This window comes from Urocitellus parryii, chromosome 6, assembly GCF_045843805.1.
Source record: "Urocitellus parryii isolate mUroPar1 chromosome 6, mUroPar1.hap1, whole genome shotgun sequence".
Taxonomy (NCBI): Eukaryota; Metazoa; Chordata; class Mammalia; order Rodentia; family Sciuridae; genus Urocitellus; species Urocitellus parryii.
In genome coordinates this window covers 63122413-63146416 of record NC_135536.1, presented here as the reverse complement: position 1 = coordinate 63146416, position 24004 = coordinate 63122413, and the positions used below count along the sequence as shown (strand labels likewise).

Genomic DNA, 24004 nt, shown 5'->3' with positions numbered 1-24004 from the left:
CTTTAATAAGTGTTGAACTTTATTTTGGCACACAAATTATAATAAGACTCCCTTCGAGTCTTATTTTTAAAACTTTGTTAGGAAGTTCTAGAGAAGTCTTTACTGGAGGGGCAGTTCAGGCATATTACTAAGGTGTAACATATTTGGGGGCATCAATGCATGCCCTTGATGGCCATTAAGGACTCTATTCTGGATGGTCAGAACTTATAGATTCCTTATCCCGTAAGACCTTTGAGAATAACAAAAGACTCCTGTCTTCTTTTGCCCAGGCTTGTACTCAGCCAAGACTTCAGGGGCCACATGCAGACTTCTGGAGTTCTTTTTCCATGTAGCTCCCTGTTTCCACAACTTTGCCGGGCAACTCCCAACAACTCAGCTTCTCTCAAACTCATCTGTCTCCTCAATTCCGCCTGGCAGCAGGGCTGTTTAGATTCTCCCTTCTGGTGCCTTCCTTTCAGAAAAATGCCTGCAGGCAGAAGTGTTAGATCTCCCCCTTATTTCCCTATGAACTCAGGGCTCACAGTTCTGTGCTGCCCATCGTCTGGTGTCTGAAAAATAGTAGCTTCAGTTATTTTGCCGTTTGCCAATTGTTAAGTCTGATCCTTGTTACTCTGGAAGTGGAAGACTGGGGAACTCTTAAAAATTTCTTATTTCCCCAGGTCCCAATCCAGATTGATTAAATCAAATCAGGAGTTTTTTGTTTTTTTTTTTAATTGTAGATGGACATAACACTTTTATTTCCCTTGTTTAGTTTTTATGTGGTGCTGAGGATTGAACCCAGGGTTTCACAAGTGCGAGGCGAGCGCTCCACCGCTGAGCCACAACCCCAGCCCCTAGAGCAGGAGTTTTAAAACTATGATACATAAACTAAATCAAGGCTACAGGGTTTCTGGTGTTGTTTTGTTTTGTTTCAAAGGCATAGGCAGAGGTTTATTTAGGAAAATAGGTACACATTCAAGGGAGAATGTGGACCCTCAATAGGGAAATGCCTTTGGGGTAAAGCAAGAAATACACATTTAAGGGAGCATGCGGGCTATCTCCAGGGGGAGAGACAGACAGCAACCCATTGATGGGGGGTGTTAATATTTATGGAAGGCCAGAGCTGAGGGCTGGACTAGAGGAGCAGGGTGGAGCTATACAATCATAAGCCTGTTTTCCCTTTGCTTGCACATTTCCCTCATTTTACAAGGGCAAGGTCCAAAGGCGAGTCACAAGTTTGATATGCTTTCTGTACCTTGATGGGCTGTGGGAATTTAAGACTCAGTATCTCTCTCTTTTATCCTAAATCCCTTTGCCATTTCTCCTCCCATTGAGACTTTGGTCTTTAATCTTAAGTGTTGGTGAGGGGTAAAGATCCATCTTCTATGGCTGCTTAAGGCTGGCAAGAGGCAATGACCCTCCCTAATTAGGAATTAAAAAGTTTCATCCTGACTGATCTCAAGGAAATAGACTCCAGTCTCAACTGTGGGGATGATGGAATTCTTGTGTTGCCATCCTCTTAACATGGACTTGTTATAATCGAAGCCTCTGAAAATCCCTGTAGGAGCCACAAAGAGATGTTACTGAAGAAGGGTCTCTGGAATTCCCAGAAAGAAGTGGAAACTTGACTCAGGACCAGTGGGGTTCTTGGCATATATGACAGAAAAGAATTTTGGCACACATCAGAGAAAGGCATAGACAGAAGTTTATTTATAAAGTAGATACGCATTCAAAGGAAAATGGGGGGCAAGCAGATGCCTTTGTAGTAAAGCAAGTGTACACATCAAGGGTGCATGCCGGCTATCTCCAGAGGCGGGGGAGAGTCTACAGTTTATTTCTGTATGGCTGGCAAGCTAGAATGGTTTTTGCATTTTTAAAAAAATATTTATTTATTTATTTTGTAGTTATCGGCAGACACAACATCTTTGTATATGTGGTGTTGAGGATAGAACCCGGGCTGCACGCATGCCAGGCGAGCGCGCTACCGCTTGAGCCACATCCCCAGCCCGGTTTTTGCATTTTTAAAGGATTGTTTAAAAAAGAGTGAAAGACTGAGACAAACAGATTTAAAATATTTACTATTGGCCCTTTACAGGAAATATGTGCTGACTCAATCTGGAGGAAGAAGCTGAGAACCTGGTAGAAAGTTCTACAGTGACTATGTTGTAGACATCTCAACACCAGTTAGAGGACCAGTATTTGAGATCCATTAGTGTTGTGGAAAGATCGTGATCTTTGGAGCCAGAAAGATCTGGATTTCATTTCATGACTTTGGATAATTGCTCTTAAATTTGTTTATTTAGTTGTTAAATAAGAATAACTAATGCACAGCATTAGAACAAGAAGATATTTGGGTAAAGTGTCGCCGTGTGGGACTGCATAGGCTGACTTGAGAAATTATTTTTTAAATTTAATGAACAAAAAGCATTCAATATCTAACTCCTTCCTTCCTTTTTACTGATTGAATGTTTCTGGTGAAATTCTCAAAATATGATAGTTCCACCCAAAACATGTTATCCTCCTTATATTCCCCTACATCTGTTTCGAACTTTCTTCACTATCTTCCAGGACCTACTGTTATCTATTCCTGTCTCCAAATAGTATCCTATTTTGCTCATTTAAATTGATTAATACCATTGACACAAACCCTCTCAATTTCCACCTCACTTTTTCTTCTAAGGTTAACTTAACCTTTCTACCAGTATATCAGAATGTGGTGTATTTTCTTCAAATGGTATTGCGATCTTCTATTATCAATGTCTAATTATATTTAATTAATTTTTTATGGTGCTGGGATTGAACCCAGGGCCTTCCCTACCCATACTAGGCGAGAGCTCTACCTCTGAGCCAGTATATGATTTTTTAAGCTTAGACCCTTTCTCTACTTTAATACAGAAGTTGCTTCTATTAAAAAGAAAATCCATGGGCTGGGGTTGTAGCTCGGTGGTAGAGTGCTTGCCTAGCACATGTGAGGCCCTGGATTCTATCCTTAGTACCACATAAAGATAATTTTAAATAAAATAAAGCTACTGTATCCATCTACAACTACAAAAAAAATTTAAAAAAAGAAAATCCATTCTTACAATTTATTGTTAGTATTCCAAGTTCTCAATAAGATTTGCCTTCCCTGACTATACCTCACCATTTCCTTTACTCTCTTTTTTTTTTTTTTGGTACTGGGATTGAATCCAGGGCCCTTAACCACTAAGCCACATCTCCAGCCCTTTTTCTGTATTTTATTTAGAGACAGGGTCTCTGAGTTACTTAGGGCCTAAATTGCTGAGGCTGGCTTTGAACTTGTGATCCTCCTGTCTCAGGCTCCCCAGCTACTGGGATTACAGGTGTGCGCTACCACACCTGGCTTCCCTTACTCTTTACCTATAAATTTGCTATTTGCCTTTGTATCACACTATTGAAAAGACCTCCTAAAATCCAAAACAAAAGCCCTTTTATGATCCCTTTCTTTTTTTAAGAGTGTTTTTTTTTAACATTTTTTTTTTTTGGTATAGATGGACACAACATAATGCCTTTATTTTTATGTGTTGCTGAGGATCAAACCCTGATCGAGCCCGTGCTAGGCGAGCACTCTACTGCTGAGCCACAATCCCAGTCCCCCCTTTTATGATTTCTCACCTTAACCTGTCTCACTGAAAAACTCTCTTGACTTGGCTTCTGGGGCATTATATTCTTTGGCTTTCCAACCCAGTCTACAAAGAGTAGCGCTTAATCCTTCTAATGCAATGATTTGACAGGTTATGCTTGAAAAATCTTTTAAGGTTACCTGCAGCCCATAGAATTAAATTTAAGCCCTCAGCTTGCTGATGAAGGCACTGCAGCTGTAACTTTCCTGGCTTCTATCCCACCTGTCTTAAATTTTCTCTTTCCTCCCACCATCATGGCTTACTTGCTATTTTTCAAACATTTCCAGTGCTTTGATATTTCATTATTACTTCAATTCTATTTTCCTGCTTTCGAAGTCCAGCTATCCTTCCAAACCTAGGTCAAATGACACTTCCCAGCTGGGCCACAGTGGCACAAAACTGTAGTTCAAGCTATTCAGGAGGCTGAGGCCGGAGGATCACTTCAGTCCAGGAGCTCAAGACTAGCCTGGGCAACACAGTGAGATCTTATCATAGACAAACTGTCATTTTTTTCCATGAAGCCAGCTAAATGTACCATCTTACACTCCTTAAGTGTCTATAGATAAAAGATTAATAAAACTCTTTGTGCTCTATGGACAAATTGTGGGTTTCCTAGCTCTCTGTTCTTGGAAACACAATGGCACAATAAACTAGCAAACTTGGTCCTAGTAAAAATACATTTCTATTGGTACATCACACCTAAACTGGGAGAAACTACAACTACCTGCTGGAAGACATGGCCTTGTGTTTCTCTGAATGCAGACTTTTGTTACTGGGGGATGACTCCTGCAGGGACTTACTCTGTGGAGTTGGCTCTTGCACTTAATCTGTCTTTTCTCTTGCACCTGAGCTGTCTGTGTTTAGAATAATTCCTGGGTTGCTGTATGAAGTGCCACAGGGACTTCTCCCATGGAGGAGAAACACTTGCTGCTGCTGGGTTGGCAAGTTGTTTGCTTTTAAATACCCTTGTGCCAAAGGTAATCTCCTCTGACCTTGTGAATCCAAATATTTGAGTCTAAAAAGGTCTCTCTGACAGGCATTAAGATTCATTAGGTAGCTTACAGCTATTCAAGATCTTTGGGATTAAACCCTTGTCTTTTCCATTTGGCAAAATTTCTGTGGTATTGCTCTGAACCTATTTTTTCCTCATTAATAGAGAAATTCTTTTCTACCTCAAGGGGTTATTGTGATGATTAATGTGAAATGTTTTCTAAGTAGCAAAATGTTATGCCTAAGTATTGATACTCATATTAGGCTAACATATAAATTAACATTTCTCCATCTAAAAGTATCCCTACAGAGTAATTTTTTTTCTTTTTCTTAACAGTACTGGGGAATGAACCCAGAGTGCTCTTCACTGAGCTACATCCCCAACCCTTTTTTTTGAGATACTGTCTCACTAAATTGCCAAGGCTGGCTTGAATTTGCAGTCTGCCTGCTTCAGCCTCCCAGGTTGTTAGGATTACAGGCATGTGATACTGGACCTGACAAGTAATATTTATCAAATAGGTCATATATTGATCCTGATTTTCATCTCAACCTTGAAGTAATAATAGTCTGATAAAAGCTGATGTAATACTTAAAGAACTGCCCCACCCCATTCCTACCAATGTAGCCTGTTCTGTTTTTAGGACAATCCAAACTATGTGCTCATCCTCATTGAAAGTAAAACAGCACACCATCACCAAGGCATAGAACTTGTTTGGGTATTTAGTGAGTTGCTGGAAATATTTTAAGCCAGAGAACTGAAGTGAGACAGTTGAAATCTTCCTTTTATACTCTGGCAAATTCTTAGATTAGGCAATGAAGAACAGATGTAACCATTAACAAGAAAAATTTTGAAAATCTTCAGGTATATGAAACAAAGTATGGTAGGCTAGAGAATCAGGATTTTAGTAATTTGTCTACTAGGTTCCACTTTGGGTAGTAATACATCACTTAATATGCAGAAATTAAAACTTTATTACTTATGGTTGGGGCAAAGCCGATCAATCAATATACCAAATATACCAAACAACATAGGGACAGTGGTTGTAGCTACCTGTTTCAGATTCTACCATAGCAAAAAGGCTTTTATTTCACTTCTGTGTAATACCAGACATAGTTAAATGTTTGCTTATTCCAGTCCTACTCTTTACCTTACACTTTTTTAAAAAAATATATTTATTTAGTTAGTTAGTTTTTGGCATACACAACATCTTTATTTGTACGTGGTGCTGAGGATCGAACCCAGGGCCACACGCATGCCAGGTGAGCGGCTATGGCTTGAGCCACATGCCCAGCCCCTACCTTACACTTTTTAAAAATTCATATTGAGTTATAGATGGACACAGTACCTTTTTTCTATTTTTATGTGGTGCTGAGGATCGAACCCAGTGCCCCACATATGCTAGGCGAGCACTCGACCTATGAGCCAGAACCCCAGTCCCCCTTATGCTTTTAATGATTCAAAATCCCATTCACTCCAGATTTGTTCTTGATATGAAGCCAAGATCATATCTGTTAGAGAAATAAACTCTATTAGCAGGGCAGGCCAAGTGAAAAACAGTACCATCTGACTTTTCTTTTTGCAGTGCTGGGAATCAAACTCTGGGCTTCATGCATCCCAGGCAAGACTCTCTACTGAGCCAAATTCCCAGCACTACTTACTTTTCTATTTATCTTTTTTTTTTCTCTGAGACTTCAGCTTTAAAATCTGACCGATTCACAGTGAAATTTTAATCCACAGCTATACCTTTGTCAGATACTCTAATTCTCCCCAAAATCTACCAATCTGAAGATTGTGTGTTAAGACACTAGCCACCTGGTAAAGTGATAAAAGAATAAGGGAGCATCCATGTATTTAATGACTGGAAGTATAATATGGTAAGTCCAATTCACAACACGACTCTACGTTAAAAGGAAGATCATTTTGTACTTTTCTGTGGGCCTTCCCTCGCCCATATGGCTTCCATACAGAAGTGGATAAATGAATATTCAACTGCTGAAGGCTCTGACAAGGGCCCAAGGACCTCTCAGAAAGAGCACTTGGTCAAAGCCAAGGAGCTTATCTGGCTGCTGCAGCAGGCAAGCTGTTTTTTTCCAAAAAGTCTTTTACAGATGGTCATGAACTTAAGGCAGTGTGAAAGTTATATGCATTCAGTAGAGTGATGCTGGGTAATGGCACTGACACCTAGCTCCTAGTTGGCCACATGACCACAAGGGGAAAATACTGTACTGCATTCCTCTGTTTAGGAATATTGAAGACATTTGGTCTTAGGATATTTTCAACTTACAATGGGATTATGTCCTGATAAACTCATTTAAGTCCAGAAGCATCTGTATGATGTTTGTACCAATGTAGATATAAGCTTTGGAGCTACAAATGAGATTTGCTGGACAAATGAGGTAGGTAATAGCTTATTTCACATAAACCACAGCAAAATGTGTTCAGCACGTAAACTTGCCTCAAATTCTTTTGTGTTGTGGCCTACTGGTTTTAAAATTGTTAATGTTTTACAAGATAATCCAGTGTTCTGAAGTAAAAAAAATAAACAACAAAAAAATCACTCAGTGAGAAACCATAACTAAAGAACATTTATTTATTTTTCACTAAGACTTTATCTTGAGGACATAACTAAACTGTGTCAACCACCCCCCACCCGATCTTGAAGGGTTAGTACAGTGAATGTTATAAAGCAGATATGAATAGTTCGAAGGACTGGAACCAACATAAACTGACAAAGAGCAACTGCAACCTAAATCATAAAAATGTTTAAGTAAAAAAAAAAAAAAAAAAAAAAAAAAGGAAGAAAGAAAAAGGGGGCAACTGGGGTTTCAGATTGAAAAGATCCTCAAAGACCCTCACATTTCATCTAATACATTCAATCTTGGCCAGAGTGTAACAAAATGGAAACAGGATTACTATAATACAAAACTTTCACTACAGCACGCTGTACACACCTGTGTTCCAAGCCCACCCCCAGCCCCCTAATGCTTCCAGCTCAATTATTTCCCGGCCTGTTGAGCCTGCCGACGAAGGAGCACGTAGATCTTCTCTTTGATCCAGTCTTTGTTATAAGGCTGGTATGTCTGGGTATCAGCTCGGTAACTGAGGAACAGAAAGGTCATAAGCAAAGTTACAGTGGTCAATTACTGTCACGTGTTTAAACCTCAAATTATAACTGTCCCATGATGGCAACGATGTGCACACTCCTATACATGATCTCAATGAAAAAGCTGCTTATACAGCTGCTAATTTTTAACCAAAATGAACTTCAGATCACCTAGTATAATCTTATCGTGGGAAAAGAAACCAAGGCCCAGAGCTCTTAAGTTAAATGCTCAATATGTCACATACTTACTTCTCAGCAGGTTTTCAGAGCCCATAGTACACTTAATAGCCAATCACTTAAGGTTACCGTGACAAGACTTGGAAAAAGATAAATTTTCCATCTGACCATGTGTTCTTTCTCCCACACAGTTTCTATTTTTACAGTTCCTTTTGTGATTAAAAAACAAAACCAAACACTAGTATAAACTTTAGATTTGGTAAATTTACTTTTGAATTCACTAAGGAATCTTAAACATACTGGAAAAGAGTTCCTGCTGATTTTTCATATATGATTTTATTTTTTAAATAGTGCTAGGGATTGAACAGGGCCTCATGTGTATATCAGACATGCACTCTACCACTGAGCTACATCTCCAGTCCTCTCCTGCAAAAGTACTTAAGAGAAGTAATCTTATAACCTATATTTTGGCTAGGTCTGGGTATGCTGGTGCACACCTATAATTCCAGCTACCTGGAAAGCAAGGGAATCCCAAGTTCAAAGCCGGCCAGGGTAACTTAAACTTAGCAAGACCCTGTCTCAAAAAAAAACATAAAAGGGCTGGGGATGTAGTTCAGGTCAAGTTTCTCTGGGCTCTATTCCCAGTGCTACAAGTAAATAATTACTGTAAGAGGCCTGTAGAGGAGAATTATCAGAACACATAGCAATCTCCAAAACCTCTCTTAGCAGAAGAGAAGGGTGAAGGTGTAAAGAGTAGCACTAGCAATAAAACTTCCATTGGTTTTCAGAGCCTACAGTACATTTTATAGCCAATCACTTAAGTTAATCATGCTAAAACTTGGAAAAAGAAACTTTCCAGCTGACCTACAACTGAAATCTAGCTGTTAAGAATACATTCTTTTGGGAGTCCCCCATCTACAGTTACAGTATAAAAAAGCAATAAGCCACCAGAGATTACACAAATACAGTGAAGTGTTTCAAAGCTGTGTGCACCACCTGGTGGGAATGCCACACAGCATCCCAGAAAGATCAGAGCCCTGGTTTACCTTCAGGGGTTCACTTATTTTGCCCAAGAAGATACCTTAAAAAAACAAAGTATCTGATTTATCAGTTATATCTCATTTTAGCCATTTAAAAAGTCTTCATTTAAAAAAATTTCTCAGCAAAAAATTATACCAGTAAGTACTTAAGACTTTACCAAATACTAGCTACTGTTTTAAATGTGTGTTCCTTTTTGTAACCCTATACAATTACGATTACTTTTTTTATAAGTAAGTCACCATAGGCTCAAAGAAGTGAAGCAACTTAATAGCTAAGTGATGCTGGACAAGTAAGAGCTTATAAGCTCCTACCATCATAGTCCTCACTGTTAACTACCCACCAAGCTAGAAACCTGCATACCAATTTTTGGTAAGGGAAACAAATTCCAAAGTAGGAATGCTTTATATAATGACCATCACAGTTTTCCTCTGGTAAAGGCCAGAACTGGTTTATTAAAAAAACGCAAAAGTTTTCCAATTTGTAAAAATTATTAACCAAATATTCTACTAAGCATCCTTGTTACAGTGAGAAACACTCTAAAAAGTAAGATAATTCTCGGCTGGGGTTGTGGCTCAGTGGTAGAGTGCTCGCCAGCATGTGCAAGGCCCTGGGTTCAATCCTCAGCACCACATGAAAATAAAATAAAGACTACAACTAAAAAAAAAAAAAAAAAAAAAAAATTGGAAAAAAAAAAGAAAATAAAGCACTTGACTCACATGTGTGAGGAACTGGGTTCGAACCCAGCACCGCATAAAAATTAAAAAAAGAATTCTTTTACTGTCATCTGTTCAGGCTTCCTAACTAAATTAGGTGTTCCTAACTAAATAGGTGCTAATCTAATCTACTTTAGGGTGTGGCAGAAGAGACTATAGAATTTTTCCTTAACATTGAAGAAGAATTAAAAACAGAATTTCTCAGAACTTTCATACCTGGATGGGGGAGAGAGAGACCATTCCATCCCACAAAATCACTCCTGCAAGCTATTTTCCAGCTCATGAAATAATAATAACACCTTCTTTATGGAAGGCTGTAAGTTGATGGCTTTTAATTAGCATTTGAAAATGTGACAATTAAATGTTAAGTATATTAATAAAATTCTTAGCTATTGGTACAAATCAATCTTTCAGCCCATTGTTTCTGTAAATGCATGCAGGCATTTATCATAACAATCTGAGGGTCTGAACCAAGAAATAAATCAGCACTGTCTCTGCTGATATCAGGTTGCCTTCCTGATTAGGAGTACCTTCTCATTACAACAGTTGTGGAAGAAAATATCACAAACAAGGAAATCTTGTACATTCAAAAGGCTATTATTTTCGTCTTAAAACATAGGTGAGAAAACTGAAACAAGTTCGACAAATTCTCTGGCTAAATTTTTATTAATAGAGTTTGCCCTCGGTTTCATCAAGTTATACATTCCATTTTTTGCTATACTGTTTTTTAGTTTAATATATTTTTTTCATTGTGATGTTGATGATTTAACCTGGTTCTGGCATGCTAGGCAAGTGTTCTACCACTGAGCTGAACCCTGAGCCTTATACTGCTTTAAATAAGAGGTTTTGGGGAAAAGGATTTTAAAAAGTCATGGGTTAGGTTGAGGTAGGAGGACTGAAAGTTCGAGGACAGCCTGGGCAACTTATGAGAGACCCTCTCTTAAAATAAAGGGCTGGGAATGTAGCTCAGTGTAAAGTATGCTCATAAGAAGTGTCACAACAGTATGTGACCTCTTTGGAAATACTTTCTCTAGGATATTCAAATAACAAATGAGACACAACCTAAGTCATGTGGGAAAAATAGTTCTAAATCCTAAATTCAATTTTCAACATTAGAAACAGAAACACAATTTAACCTACAATTTATAGCTTTTCAAAGAGACAATTAAAAACTACAGATTACCATTTATCTCTCTCATACCTGAATTACATGAGCTGGAAAGAATTATCTAGGTAATACTATCTTAGCAAGCTAGATACATTTAAAAGCACAAAGTTATATCCTATCATGAAGTAACATACTTGCAGAATGTCCCTTATAATTAGTGTTTTACTTTGTGTGCTTTTTGTGTTGCCAAAAACCGGAAACATTTTTAACAGCACAATTTATCATTATGGAGATTGAAATCCACAAATTCATAAATTTGCGGCAAATTTTACAGAACATACTTGTAATAAAATCTGTCCTGGCTTCATCAGTCCAGTTAACATGGGTTTCTTGCTGTATATCTGATGTGGCTGTGTTAAGCAAGCAACTGGGGCCTCATAAGTTGTCTTGTGAAGTACATTTATATAAATTTTACAAATGAGCTGGCACGGTGGCTTGTGCCAATAATCCCAGCAAGTAGAGAGTCTGAAACAGGAAGATCCTGAGTTTAAGGCCAGCCTCATCAATTTAGCAAGGCCCTCAGTGACTCAGTGAGACCTTGTTTCAAAAAAAAAAAAAAGGGGGGGGGGAGGGCTGGGGATGTGGGTCAGTAGTTAAATGCCCCTGGGTTCAATTCCCAGTACCAATAAACAAATTTTACAAATGAACAAATTGAGGTTTAGCAATACTGAGTTAACTGGCCCAAAAGAGTTGAAAAATGGTAAGAAAATTCCAACTCAGCTATCTTTAATTCAGAAACTCCTGTTAGTTCCTAACCACAGCCCCTCCCAAGGTGAGTAAAACAATCTTCCCTTAGCTTTAAGTTACTTCCCATTTACGGGGAATGAGAGATAACTGATGTCTGACTAAGTGATGTTTTAAAAAATCATGAAGATAACCATTGTTTGTACATGAACTTTATTAAAGCCTTAAGTTCCAAATGAAACATCTAGTCAGTTTTAAATTCCAAATGTAAACTTCAACGCCAATACACTTGGGACAAATATAAATCTCCAACTTGATCAGATAAATAATTAAGATTTCTAATATAAGATCCTCCAAAATTTAGCATAAAATGTCAGATTCTTTCATTTTAAAAAATATGTATTTTTTTTTTAGTTACAGGTGGACATTATATCTTTATTTTATTTTAAGGTGATGCTGAGGATCGAACCCAGTGTCTCACACATGCTAGGCAAGTGCTCTTCCACTGAGCCACAACCCCAGCCCCTTTCACCTTTGTTTAGAGAATATAACTCTGTAACATTAAAAAAAGGGGAGGGGGAGGAAAATTACAAATAATTTCAACAAATTATGCTTCAAATCATATTATATGGGTGACATGCATTTTTTTTAAGTTTTAGAATTAGACACAATACTTTTATTTATTTTTATGTGGTGCTGAAGATTGAACCTAGCGCCTTGCACATGCTAGGCGAGCGCTCTACCGCTGAGCAACAATGCCAGCCCAGTGACATGCATTTTTACAACCAATATTCACTCAGTGCAGTGTGTCAGATACTATTCTAGACATTGGAGATAAAATAGTGAACAAAAACATAGCTGCTTCTTAAATTCTAGACAGTAAAAACATGTTATTGGTGATTTTATGTCTAGTAGATGATTCTGCTGACACTTACGCCCCTCAACGCCAACATCTTTTCCAATATAAAATAATTTCCAAACATCTTGTCTCCCTGCTCCTCCTCAGCCAGATCCAGCAGACCTTGTCATTATCAATCACCCAATTTTGAGCATCTCATTTGTTTTCTTTGACTCCAGGGAACCCACAATTAAATTGATTCTATCTGTCTCCAGTGCCCCCACCTCCAATTTCATTTTACGGTCACTGATCCCTTATTGTTTCCTTGCACACATCTCCAATCTTTAGCAAAATGTTGACTGACCACGACCTATTCCTTACCTGTAGCCATCCAGGAGTGACTAGAAGAAAGCCCATGATGAAAACAGATTCTACTTTAAATGCATTATCAGGTACCCAAGAGGATACTTAGTTTTCCCCCAGAAACCAAGCAACCCTTAATACCTTTGTCCTCTTAGATGATTTTTTACTTCTCCATAAACCTACAACACTTTCTCCTCCACCTGACTTCAGTGTTCTTGCTTCCTATTTTCCTGAAACAGCTGAAGCAATCAGAAAATAATTTCCCCAATCTTCCACCCATACCGCCTACCTTCCCCTCTTTACTACTAATGCACTGTCCAAGATTCTAATGCCATCAATTCCTCCCTCTACTAAATCATCCCACTAGCCTGCAAACTTCCCACTATTTCTCACCTCTTCAAAAACACCCATAAAAGGCTATTTGCTCCTGCAGTTATTAGATATATCTCAATTTCTTTGATGCACTGAATAAAACATTGGTTTTGTATCAGTTGTCTACAATGCCTCTTTTCTCACACCTCTAAGATCCCATTTGTTGGACTATCAATAACATGAAACACTTCTGTACTGGCTCCTAGAATATCACTGTTCCCAGGACCTCTAATCTACTCTACACTCCTCTGTACCCTTATAGGCTTTTATACAAGTTTCAAACACATCAGGGCAGGGCACACTCTTGTCTCAGAACTCTTACAACTAGCTGTCCCCTTCCCCTCTGTCTGGTACATTTTTTTTTCTTCTCTATAGATATCAGGATGGCTTATTTTCTCATCCAAGTCTATAATCAAACATCACCATTTTAGTGAACCATTTTCTAGCTACTGCAAGTAAAAATCCAAGGGCTGGGATGTAGCTCAGTGTGGAGTGCTTGCTTAACATGTGTGTGGTCCTGGGTTCCATCCCTAGCACAAAACACAAAAATTGCAACATATCTACACAAGGCCCTCTTCGTCCCTAAACACACTGTCAACCCTCCGTATCCACAGTTCTGCATTCTCAGATTTGAACAGCTTATTGAAAATATTGGGGGAGGGGGCATCTGTACTGTCAATGTACAGACTCTTAAGTAACCCAGAGATGATTTAAAGTACATGGGAGGATGTACACAGGTTATATGCAAATACCATACCATTATATAAAGGAACTTAAGCACCCTCAGATTTTTGATATCTACAAGGGTAGAGAATCCTTAGAACCAATGCCCATAGATACTGAAAGGTGACTGTACTTGTTGGGTTAACACTCAACAAATATTTATTAGAATAAGATCCATACAAATTAATTTAAGATACATGTTAGACTATAATGATACCTATAGTTCTGTTGGCCTCAATTTCCTGAACTTATTTAGATATAAATTTCTTATTAACATATCTAAGACCAGAACTGGATCATATGAATGTTATGAGCAAGCAAAACTCCAAAATCCTAAGGAAATGCTTGTCTTCACCAAGAATCTCAGGGGAGACAGCATGGTGCAGCCAGATACTAGGCTTGGCTGAATTAATGGTCTAGAAGTGCCTATGGGTAGGTCCGTATGTTTTCAACACTGCTCCCTCATATTCTAACTTGGTGCCTGGCATATAGTAAGTATTCAAGCACCTGATGACTGAATGTCATCCTAAAGTGCTTCCATTTTTCTCTGTAAAATGAGCTATATTTATTGTTTCTCATTCACAGATGGTGAGAAGACTGAGTCAATCTTTAACACTTTATGCTTCTCAGTAGCAGTGATAATCAGCAGATTATAAATACAAAACATTTATTGTTATAAGAGAAACATTTTTAAAAATCTAACAAATCTCTGAGAATAAAAAATGTAAGGGTCTAAAAAAACCCTCATTCTAATAAAAATATTGTGTAAATAAAATATTTACACAAAGCAGGATTAAAATTAAATTTCAATTCTATATATATTTAAGTTTTAAAAAGAACAATCTTGGTTTTAATTCAAAGCCAACTACTTTAGGATAAAGACTGGAAGATGCGGGGGTCTAAGAAAAAGATTAGGTATTAAAAAAAAAGGATATGAAATTTATTAATTACAAGCCTCTCTGCATAGTAACTGTATCAATAGCAAAGTTTAAGATATCCTGCACCTTTGGCATTATGTTACCAACTTAATTTATGATCTATATATGTAAGTAAAATATTAACTAACACAAAGTATGCAAAATGCAAATATCAATATCAGACACAATGAACTCCCAATATTATAAATCACCTCAGATACACAATAGAAAAATGCAAGTTAAAGTTAAGGTGGCAAGTACTCACACAAGACAGCTGAGGTCTGCCAGATCATCGATGAAATCAAACAACTGACTTATATCATATGTGATAGAGGGGCTGTTGGGATTCATTCTCTTCAGATGTTCTTCATACATTTTACAAACTCCTGAAAGAGGAGGGAAAAAGAACTTACAACTGCATAAGCCTGTATATGAGTAGTTCTTTATGTTGATATCATATTTATTTTAGTAAAATTGGGCTGGGAAAAGAACTGTAGCTTGATCATTTTAATTACTGCCACTAGCAACTTTACAAATTCACTAGAATGTTGGTAGCCATTTTGTGCCTTAATAATAAAATGATTACTTCAAACCATTGGAGCTAAATGTGCTTTAAAGGTTTGTCATCTGATGGTTCAAAAAAATTGTAACCTAGGGCTGAGGATATAGCTCACTGGTAGAGCACTTGCCTAGCATAAATGGATTTGATCCCCAGCATACACACATACAAAAGGATAATACTGTGGTTCGTTAAGTCAGATTTTTCAATAAATCTTCCCAAAACTACAAAGTATGTAAAGAAAAACACCACACTTTGGAACAATGGTGACAAATGAATAGCTTGCCTTTGGATTTTGATGCAACAACAATAACAACAAAAATATCAATAAAAATTGGCAATAGGTCTATCTTAAGGTTTTTTTTTTTTTTTGTACTAAGGATTAAAGTCCAGGGTACTCAACCACTAAGCCACTGAGCCATATATCCCCAGCCCCTTTTATTTTTTTTAAATCCCATCAATGTTTTTTTTTTTTTTTTTTTAAAGAGAGAGTGAGAGAGGGGGGAGGGAGGGAGAGAGAGAGAATTTTTTTTAATATTTATTTTTTAGTTCTCGGCAGACACAACATCTTTGTTGGTATGTGGTGCTGAGGATCGAACCCGGGCCGCACGCATGCCAGGAGAGCTCGCTACAGCTTGAGCCACATCCCCAGCCCAAGCCCCTTTTATTTTTGAGACAGGATCTCACTAAGTTGTTGAGGCTGGTCTTAAACTCGTGATCCTACTGTCTTAGCCTCCAGAGTCACTAGGATCACAGGCATGTGACACCACACCCAGCTTGAAGCTTATCTTTTTTTTTTAAAATTTTTTTAATGTTTATTTTTTAGTTTTTTAGGTGAACACAATGTCTTTATTTTTATGTGGTGCTGAGGATCGAACCCAGTGCCTCACGCATGTTGGCGAGCACGCTACCACTTGAGCCACATCCCAAGCCCCCAAAGCTTATCTTAATATGGTACTTAAGATCCTGAATCCTAGATTCCAACAGACCTGAATTCCAGCTCTACGTTTAGTAATTATGAAATCCTGGGCAAATGACTCTACCAGTAAGCCTTTCCTATCAAAGGGAGATAACAATAGTACCTCTTCATATGATTTTGAGGATTATGTGAAATAATGAAATAATAAAGCATTAGCACATGTAATACACTTCTCTACTCAAATATAATAAAGATACTAAAATAAGCAAAGTCACATCACTAACAATTGTCTACAGAGCACATTATCTGGAAAGGATATAAAACCAATAAAATAAACTCATTGTTCACTTTAAAATGACATTGATTCATAGCTACCATTATGCTTAATGGTGAAAGACTGGATGCTTTTCTGCTTAGATTAGGAAGAAGACTGAAATATCTACTCTCGCCACTTGCATTCAACACTGTACTACCTATTCTAGCAAGGGTGATTGGGCAAGAAAGAAAACAGGCATTTCTACCTGCAAGGGAAGAAGTACAACTTTCTGTGTTGTGCAGAACATCCTAAGGAAACCACCAAAAATGTAACAGAACTAATGAATGAGTAGAGCAAACTTGCAGGATGTAAGATCAACATATGAAAATCAACTGAATTTCTAGACCTAACAATAAACCAATAGAAAATGAAAAAAAAAAATAAATAAAAACAAACCCCACTCCATTTACAATGGTATAAAAAAGAATAAAGTTCTTGGGAGTAAATTTAACAAAAAAGAAGCACAAGACTTGTACACTGAAAACTACAAAATGTCATTGAAAGTAAAGACCTAAATATATGAAAAGGAATCCAAGTTCATGGATTGAAGATTTAATATGATGTGCAGTGGACACACCTGCTTTTCATTCCAGCTACTGGGGAGGTGGAGACAGGAAGATTTCAAGTTTGAGGCTAGCCTGGGAAACTTAGTGAGACTCTGGCTCACAATAAAATTAAAAAAAAAAAAAGTTCAGTGGTAAGAGTGCTCACTTAGCATACATGAGCCCCAGGGGGTTCAATCCTCAGTACTGAAAAAAAAAAAAAAAAAAAAAAAAAAGAGAGAGAGAGAGAGAGAGATGGTAATACTCCCTCCAAATGATCTATGTATTCAATGCAATACCTACACTGAGCTGGAAATAATCTGAAATAATGAAATAATAAATGGACAAGTTGATCCTAAATTTGACATGGATATTCAAGAGATCCAGGATAACCAGACTATTTCAAAGAGAACAAAGTTCTGATTTAAAACTTACAAAGCTATTGTAATTGAGAGAGTGATACTAGCATAAGGACAAGCACATACATCAGTGTAACAGAAATGAATCCAGAAACAAACCTTCACATTTATAGCCAAATGCTTTTCATTAACAGTGTCTAGAGGGCTGGGGTTGTAGCTTGGTGGTAGAGCACTTGCCTCACATATGTGAGCCCCTGGGTTCAATCCTCAGCACCACATTAAACAAAAACAAAAACAAAACAAAAAAACAAAAAACAAACCAAAAAAAAAAAAAAAAAACAGTGCCTGGAAAACTCAACAAAGAATTAATGATCTTCAACAAATGGTGCTAAGACAATTGAATAGTCTCGTGCAAAAAAATGAAGTTGGGTCCATTCCTCACACCATAAATAAATAATCATTCAAAATGGACCAGAGACCTAAAAGTAATTTGTAAAATGATAGAAAGTCTTAGAAATCTGGGCTTCATGGCACACATTAGCAGCTTGGGAGTGTAAGGCAGGATTCCAAGTTCAAAGCCAGCTTCAGCAGGATGGCAAGGCCCTAAGCAACTGAGCAAGACTTTGTCTCAAAATAAAACTTTTTTTTAAAAAAAATGGGCTGGGGATGTCGCTCAGTGGTTTTTTTGGTGCTCTTGGGTTCAACCCAAGCACACACACACACAAAAAAAAAGTCTTGGAAAAAAACATGAATATTTGACTAGACCAATGGTTTCTTAGATGACAAATCATAAGCAATGAAAGAAAAATCACATAAACTGGACTTCATGAAAATTAATATTCATGTTGCAAAGGACACTATTCAAGAAACAACAAAAAAATCACATTATGTGGTTTAAGGATGTGGTAAAAAAGGACTTGTATCCAAAATACATCAAGAACTTCTAAAACTCAGCAATATGCTCAATAAAAAAGTGAACTGATGATCTGAACAAAGAGCTCACCAAAGAAACAGATGGCACATAAGTGTATAAAAAAAGGTCCAACATCGTGTATCACTCACTGATCACCTCCACACACTTATTAGATTTGCTTAAACCTGAAGTAATGACACCACCAAACACTGGCAAGGATGCAGAGTGAAAGGAGTGCTCATTCATTTCTGGTGGGGACATAAAATGGTATAGCCACTTCTATAGACAGTTTGGCAGTTTCTTACTAAGTCAAACATAGTCTTAACCATATGATCCAATAATCACGCTACTAGGTTTTTACCCAAATGAGCTGAAAATGTACATCCATAAAAAACTCATGTGGCTTTAATAATAATTGCCCCAAAAGAAGCAACAAAGGTGTTCTTTAATAGGTAAATAGATAATCAAACGGTGATATTTTAATACAACGGAATATTATTCAATAAAAAAATAAAAGAGCTAAAACACATGAAAAAACACAGGTGAAAGAAGCTAATCAGAAAATGCTACATCCTATGTAATTCCAACATGACATTTTGGAAATGGCAAAACCAGAGATAGTAAAGAAGAGGTGGTGATTGCTAGCAGTTTGGAGAAGGAACATATAGGTAGGACACCATATTTTCAGGATAGTGAAACTATTCTGTATGATAGAATAATGGTAGATACATGTCTTATACATACATTAAAGTCTATAAATGTTCAAAACAAAAAGTGAACCTTAATGTATAACTGTGAACTTTAATTAACATCAATATTGCTTCATCAAGTGAAACAAATGTATCACACTAATACAAAATGTAGTATTAAGGAAAACTGGGAGGGGACAGGGAAAGAAAGGTAGGTTGGGACTCTACTTTCCAATCTTTTTATTTATTTATTTGCAAGGCAAGCACTCTACCAACTGAGCTATATCCTTAGCTCTCCAATCTTTAAAAAAAAAATAAACCTAAAGCTGCTCTAAAAAATAGTCTTCATTTTTAAAAAAAATTTTTTTTGGGGGGGGAGTAAAAGTTCTGCTTTACAGGGAAATATTAAGTAACATAACAAAGAAAATTATCATTTGACAATCACCATGTAAGAACTGATTCAGTAATTTTGCTTTAACATTTTTAACTTTTTTTTTTTTAAACAGCTCTGGGAGCAGGGTGCAATGATGCATGCCTGTAATCTCAGTGGTTCAAGAGGAGAATCCCCACAGGAATTCCCAAGTTCAAAGCCAGCTTGATCAAAAGCAAGGTGCTAAGCAACTTGGTGAGAATTTGTCTCTAAGTAAAATATAAAATAGGGCTGGGGACATGGCTTAGTGGTTGAGTGCCTATGAGTTCAATCATTGCTACCACCCCTCCTCATCCCATCAAAAAAAAAGAAAAAGAAAGCAGCACTGGGGATAGAGCCTAGGGTCTCATGCATGCTAGTTCAGTGCTTTATCACTGATATCACTGAACTACACACTTGGATCCTCATTTTTTAACTTTTTAAAATGGAAAATATAGCACCATTTCTAATTAAAAAAAAAAAAAGGAGCTATTCAGTCATGACAAGACATGGAAGAACCTTAAATGCATATTGTTAAATGAAAGAAGCCAGCACAAGAAGGCTACATGTGATAATAATTTAAACCATTAAGTACAGTCAGCACTTCATGTACATAGATTTGGCATCCATGCATTCAACTATGAATTAAATACATATGAAGAAAGAAACTGCATTCGTACTGAACAATACAATTTTCATGTCATTATTCTCTAAACAATAAAGTAGAACAACTGTTTACATCGCATTTATACTATATTAAGTATTGACTTAGATAAAGTATGCAGGAGGGTTTATGTAGGTTATATGCAAATACCACACCATTTTATATAAAGGACTTGAACATCTGCAGATTTTGGTATCTGTGAGGAGGTCCTGGAACCAATCACTCAAGGACAATGAAGAATGCCAAAATACGACATTCTAGAAAAGGCAAAACTATAGAGATGGTAATAAGATCACTGGTTGTCAGGGGTCTGGAGGGTGTGGCAGGAAGAACAAACAAGCTGAACACAAATAATTTTTAGGGCTGTCAAAGTATTTTGTATGATTCTCTAATGGTAAATTCATGACTTCATGAATCTGGCAAAATCCATAAAACTGTAGTATGCAAAGAATAAACCCCAATGTAAAATATGGACTTTAGCTAGCTTTTTAGAAGATATCTGATTACTGGTAGCTTTTTTTCAGTTATACTCATTGTTGGTTTTACATGGCAGATTTTAAGTCTAAACCAGTTAGTTTTTATTTGTGAATATCCAATCCACATACTCCAATGGGGGGGGGGGGTTAAAGATTAAACTCAGGGGTACTCGCCAACTGAGCCACATCACCAGCCCTGTTTTGTATTTTATTTAGAGACAGGGTCTCACAGAGTTAATCGGTGCCTTGCTTTTGCTGGGGCTGGCTTTGAACTCATGATCCTCCTGCCTCAGCCTCCTGAGCCACTGTGATTACAATTGTGAGCATTAAAGCATATCAGGGCAGGAAAAAAAACTTCAAAGATTTCTACTCCTTGATTAGTGTTAAAACTTACCTTCCATGCATTCATTCACAGATTCATAGTCAGCATAAGTTCTGCCTTCTGGCCTCTTGGTTGGCTGTACCAGCAGAATGGTATGAGACTACAGGGGAAAAAGGAATTTCAATGTAAGTTTCAGACTTATATTTGAGAAATTCACATTATGACATAAAATTCCCATTTATGCCACAATACATGTCAGTTATTAAAATGTAATTGATCAGGTTGTTCATCGTACAATATTTAAGCCTTGGCCCAAGCGTGATATTAACAGCTGTATTCACCTCTTTCCTGTAAGGTCTCCCGGGTCCTAATAACTCTTTCTCAAAGGTGGAGTTCACTTATTGGCTGTAGTACTCAGCAAAAGTTCCTTTGTACTGCCTTTTCTTTCCAACTAAATTATAAACCTACAAAGGTTTTCTGTCTCCACTGATCACTTTTTATCTCCAGCCCTATTAAGTTCCTAATTAAAAACTTGGATAGAGAAAAATCATTGCAAGCACGGTATCACCAATGTTCTTTTTCCAACTTTAGCACAATGGTAGAATCATATTTTATATAGGGGTTACAGTCTAACATCAAGGCATAAGAAAAACTGGCTGTAAAAAATTAGTACTGTCCTAAAAAAATCCATTAAACTATTCACCTGGTAGATGACTACCCTTCAGGAGCTATCTTATAGCAAAATCAATTATTTTTAAACACTGGATTCATGAAATTGTTAGACTGATTTAAAACAGTAAGAAATAAGAATATGCCTGAAGAACAACAGATAGATTTATGGCTTCCCTCTCATGCTTACTGAGGAGCATGTTTCTGTTGGTGGGTCAATTTCAGGGTTTCTCATTCTCTATTACATTTTGGGATAGATGATTCTCTGGGCATTGTAGGATGTTTAGCATCAACCCTGGCCCATACCCACTAGATTCCACATTTTCCTCCCAAAGTTGTGAAAACCAAAAATGTTTCCAGATATTACCAAATGTCCCTGGAGTTTGGGAGAATCTTGCTCAGTTGAGAATCACTACTCTATTGAAATTATCCCCTTGCCACCCCCCCATTTTTTTGCCATGCATGCAGGGATGATTAATTAAATACTAACATAAAGCTCTGGGTTCACTTGCCTAGTGTGTGTGAGTAGGGGTGGGGGGAAATTTCTGTATCATTTGCCATACTATTGCACTCTGCAACAGGGCTTGCGTTATACACTAGCTATACCAGTTGCTATTATATTCACTTTGTTCTAGTTCTAATACAAATTAAAGGCTAATTTATTTCAAAGAATAACATACAGAAATAGTTATATTGTACATTGCTTTTCTTATCTAGTCTTAAAATCAACCAAAGGGCAAAGTTTATATTCCCCCCCAAAAAGGATTAAAAACTACTAGAATGAAATGTGATTATATTTTAAAAGTCATGCAAAATTCCCTTAATAAAAACCTTATTCTGATTGCCAAACAACAGTGATTCATTCTGATGAATAGTTAACCTGGCAAAGTCCCACACATATGAACCCGAAATAGTCATTCTTTTATTGCAGAATTATTACAATACATAGTTTGCTAATTAGTTTCAAACGCTTTCCCCAAACTTAAAAGAGAAACAAACTGAAGCTATCACTGACAACTGTCTATTGAAAATGGATTGATATTTGTTGCTGTCACTTTCTCAGAATTTAAATATTTTAATACAATACCAAACAGTGATTTACAAGTAGAGAAAGAAGGAAACTCAGGTAGATGACTTAGGCAAGGTCACATGGCTAGTTATGGCAAAATGGGAACTAAAACTTGGCCTTCAATTCTCAGTCCTCCTTAGAAGACTACATTAGGTCAAACACTGAAGAAACTCAGAAAGTACAACCTGGAAAAGTTAGCTTGTTAACAATAACTGCAACAACCAGAAAAAGAAAGAGTAAATGTAGGAAAACCCTGCGTCCCTGTAATCCCTGTTGCCATCTCCCTTTTGACTTAAAAGCAAAACAAACGAAAAAATCCAACCACTTCGCTATCACCCTAATCAGATTCTAAAAGGCCTGGACTCCGAGCTGAGCCTATCTTTTCAGAAGAGTACAAGGGTAAGAATGGGGATTGAGGTTGATTGAAACGCTAAATGATGCACCCACAGATCTTAGAAAACACAAAATTCTTTTTTTTAAAAAGGCCAAGTGCAGGAAAACAATAGGGAATGGTTGAAGAAGCACACTACAAAGCAAATATGACTCCGCCTGGCCCACATGCGGGGTACAGTAAATTGACAAATCTGTCAGTTTCGGAAACATCCCCTAGGCCATTGTTCCTACAGTAAGCTTGACTATTTGGAGGCAAAAAGCACCATCACCACGCCTTCCTCCACCAACTAGCACTCGGGAGAGAGCGCGTTCTTAGGCCCACCGCACGCTTTGATCCAAAAAACAGGCGGGCGCGCAACGGCAGGGCGGACCCGGGTCCGGGGCCTAAAGCCAGGCCCAGCGTCTCCACGGCGGGAAGAGGGAGAAGGGTCGACCCGCGAACTGCAGGGGCCGGGAGCAGCACCCTGGCGAAAGATGGTTGCGGGTGGGAAGGCCAGGAAGATGTACGGGGCAGAGGTTGCCCCGAAGGCTGGGGGATTCAGGTAGCCGCTGAGGCCTTTCTCACCATCGCGCCAAACTCTTCTTTGCTGCAGCCGCTGTCGATACTGCCGCCGCACACGAGCTCAGCCACAACGCCGCCAACAGCCAATCCCCGCGAGAGGAGCCGCAGGAAGTCGTCGGAAGCGCGACGCAAAAAAGCCTTTTGGACCATAGAGGTGTACTCATTTCCGGCAGCTAGAGGAGATACTGACTCGGCTACAGCCATCTTTTATAAGGGCGATGAACTATGTAAAGGAAAGTTTCGGAGCTTTGAAAAGAAGTTTTTCTTTCGTTATGCTGTCTCCCGTACTCTATGCTTTAAACATACGGGTAAAGGGATCACCAGTTAGACTGTAACAACAGAGATCTTTTATTAGCCCTACTTAAAAATGGCGGCAATAGAAGTATACCGGGCTATAGATCGGTTGTAACCCGGAAGTGGCCCCTAAGGAGGG

At 37.8% G+C, this 24004-nt stretch overlaps 1 protein-coding gene across 1 annotated transcript; it reads right to left on the bottom strand.

Annotated features, from left to right (window-relative positions):
• Positions 1 to 7185: 7185 nt before the first annotated feature.
• Positions 7186 to 23790, bottom strand: Erh (ERH mRNA splicing and mitosis factor). Its single transcript, XM_026385158.2, has 4 exons — positions 23575 to 23790; positions 20951 to 21038; positions 14976 to 15096; positions 7186 to 7710 (listed from the first exon to the last, which is right to left on the bottom strand). The coding sequence occupies exons 1-4, from the start codon at positions 23773 to 23775 to the stop codon at positions 7608 to 7610; spliced, it is 513 nt and encodes a 170-aa protein (XP_026240943.2). The 5' UTR covers positions 23776 to 23790; the 3' UTR covers positions 7186 to 7607.
• Between the last annotated feature and the right edge of the window lie 214 nt (positions 23791 to 24004).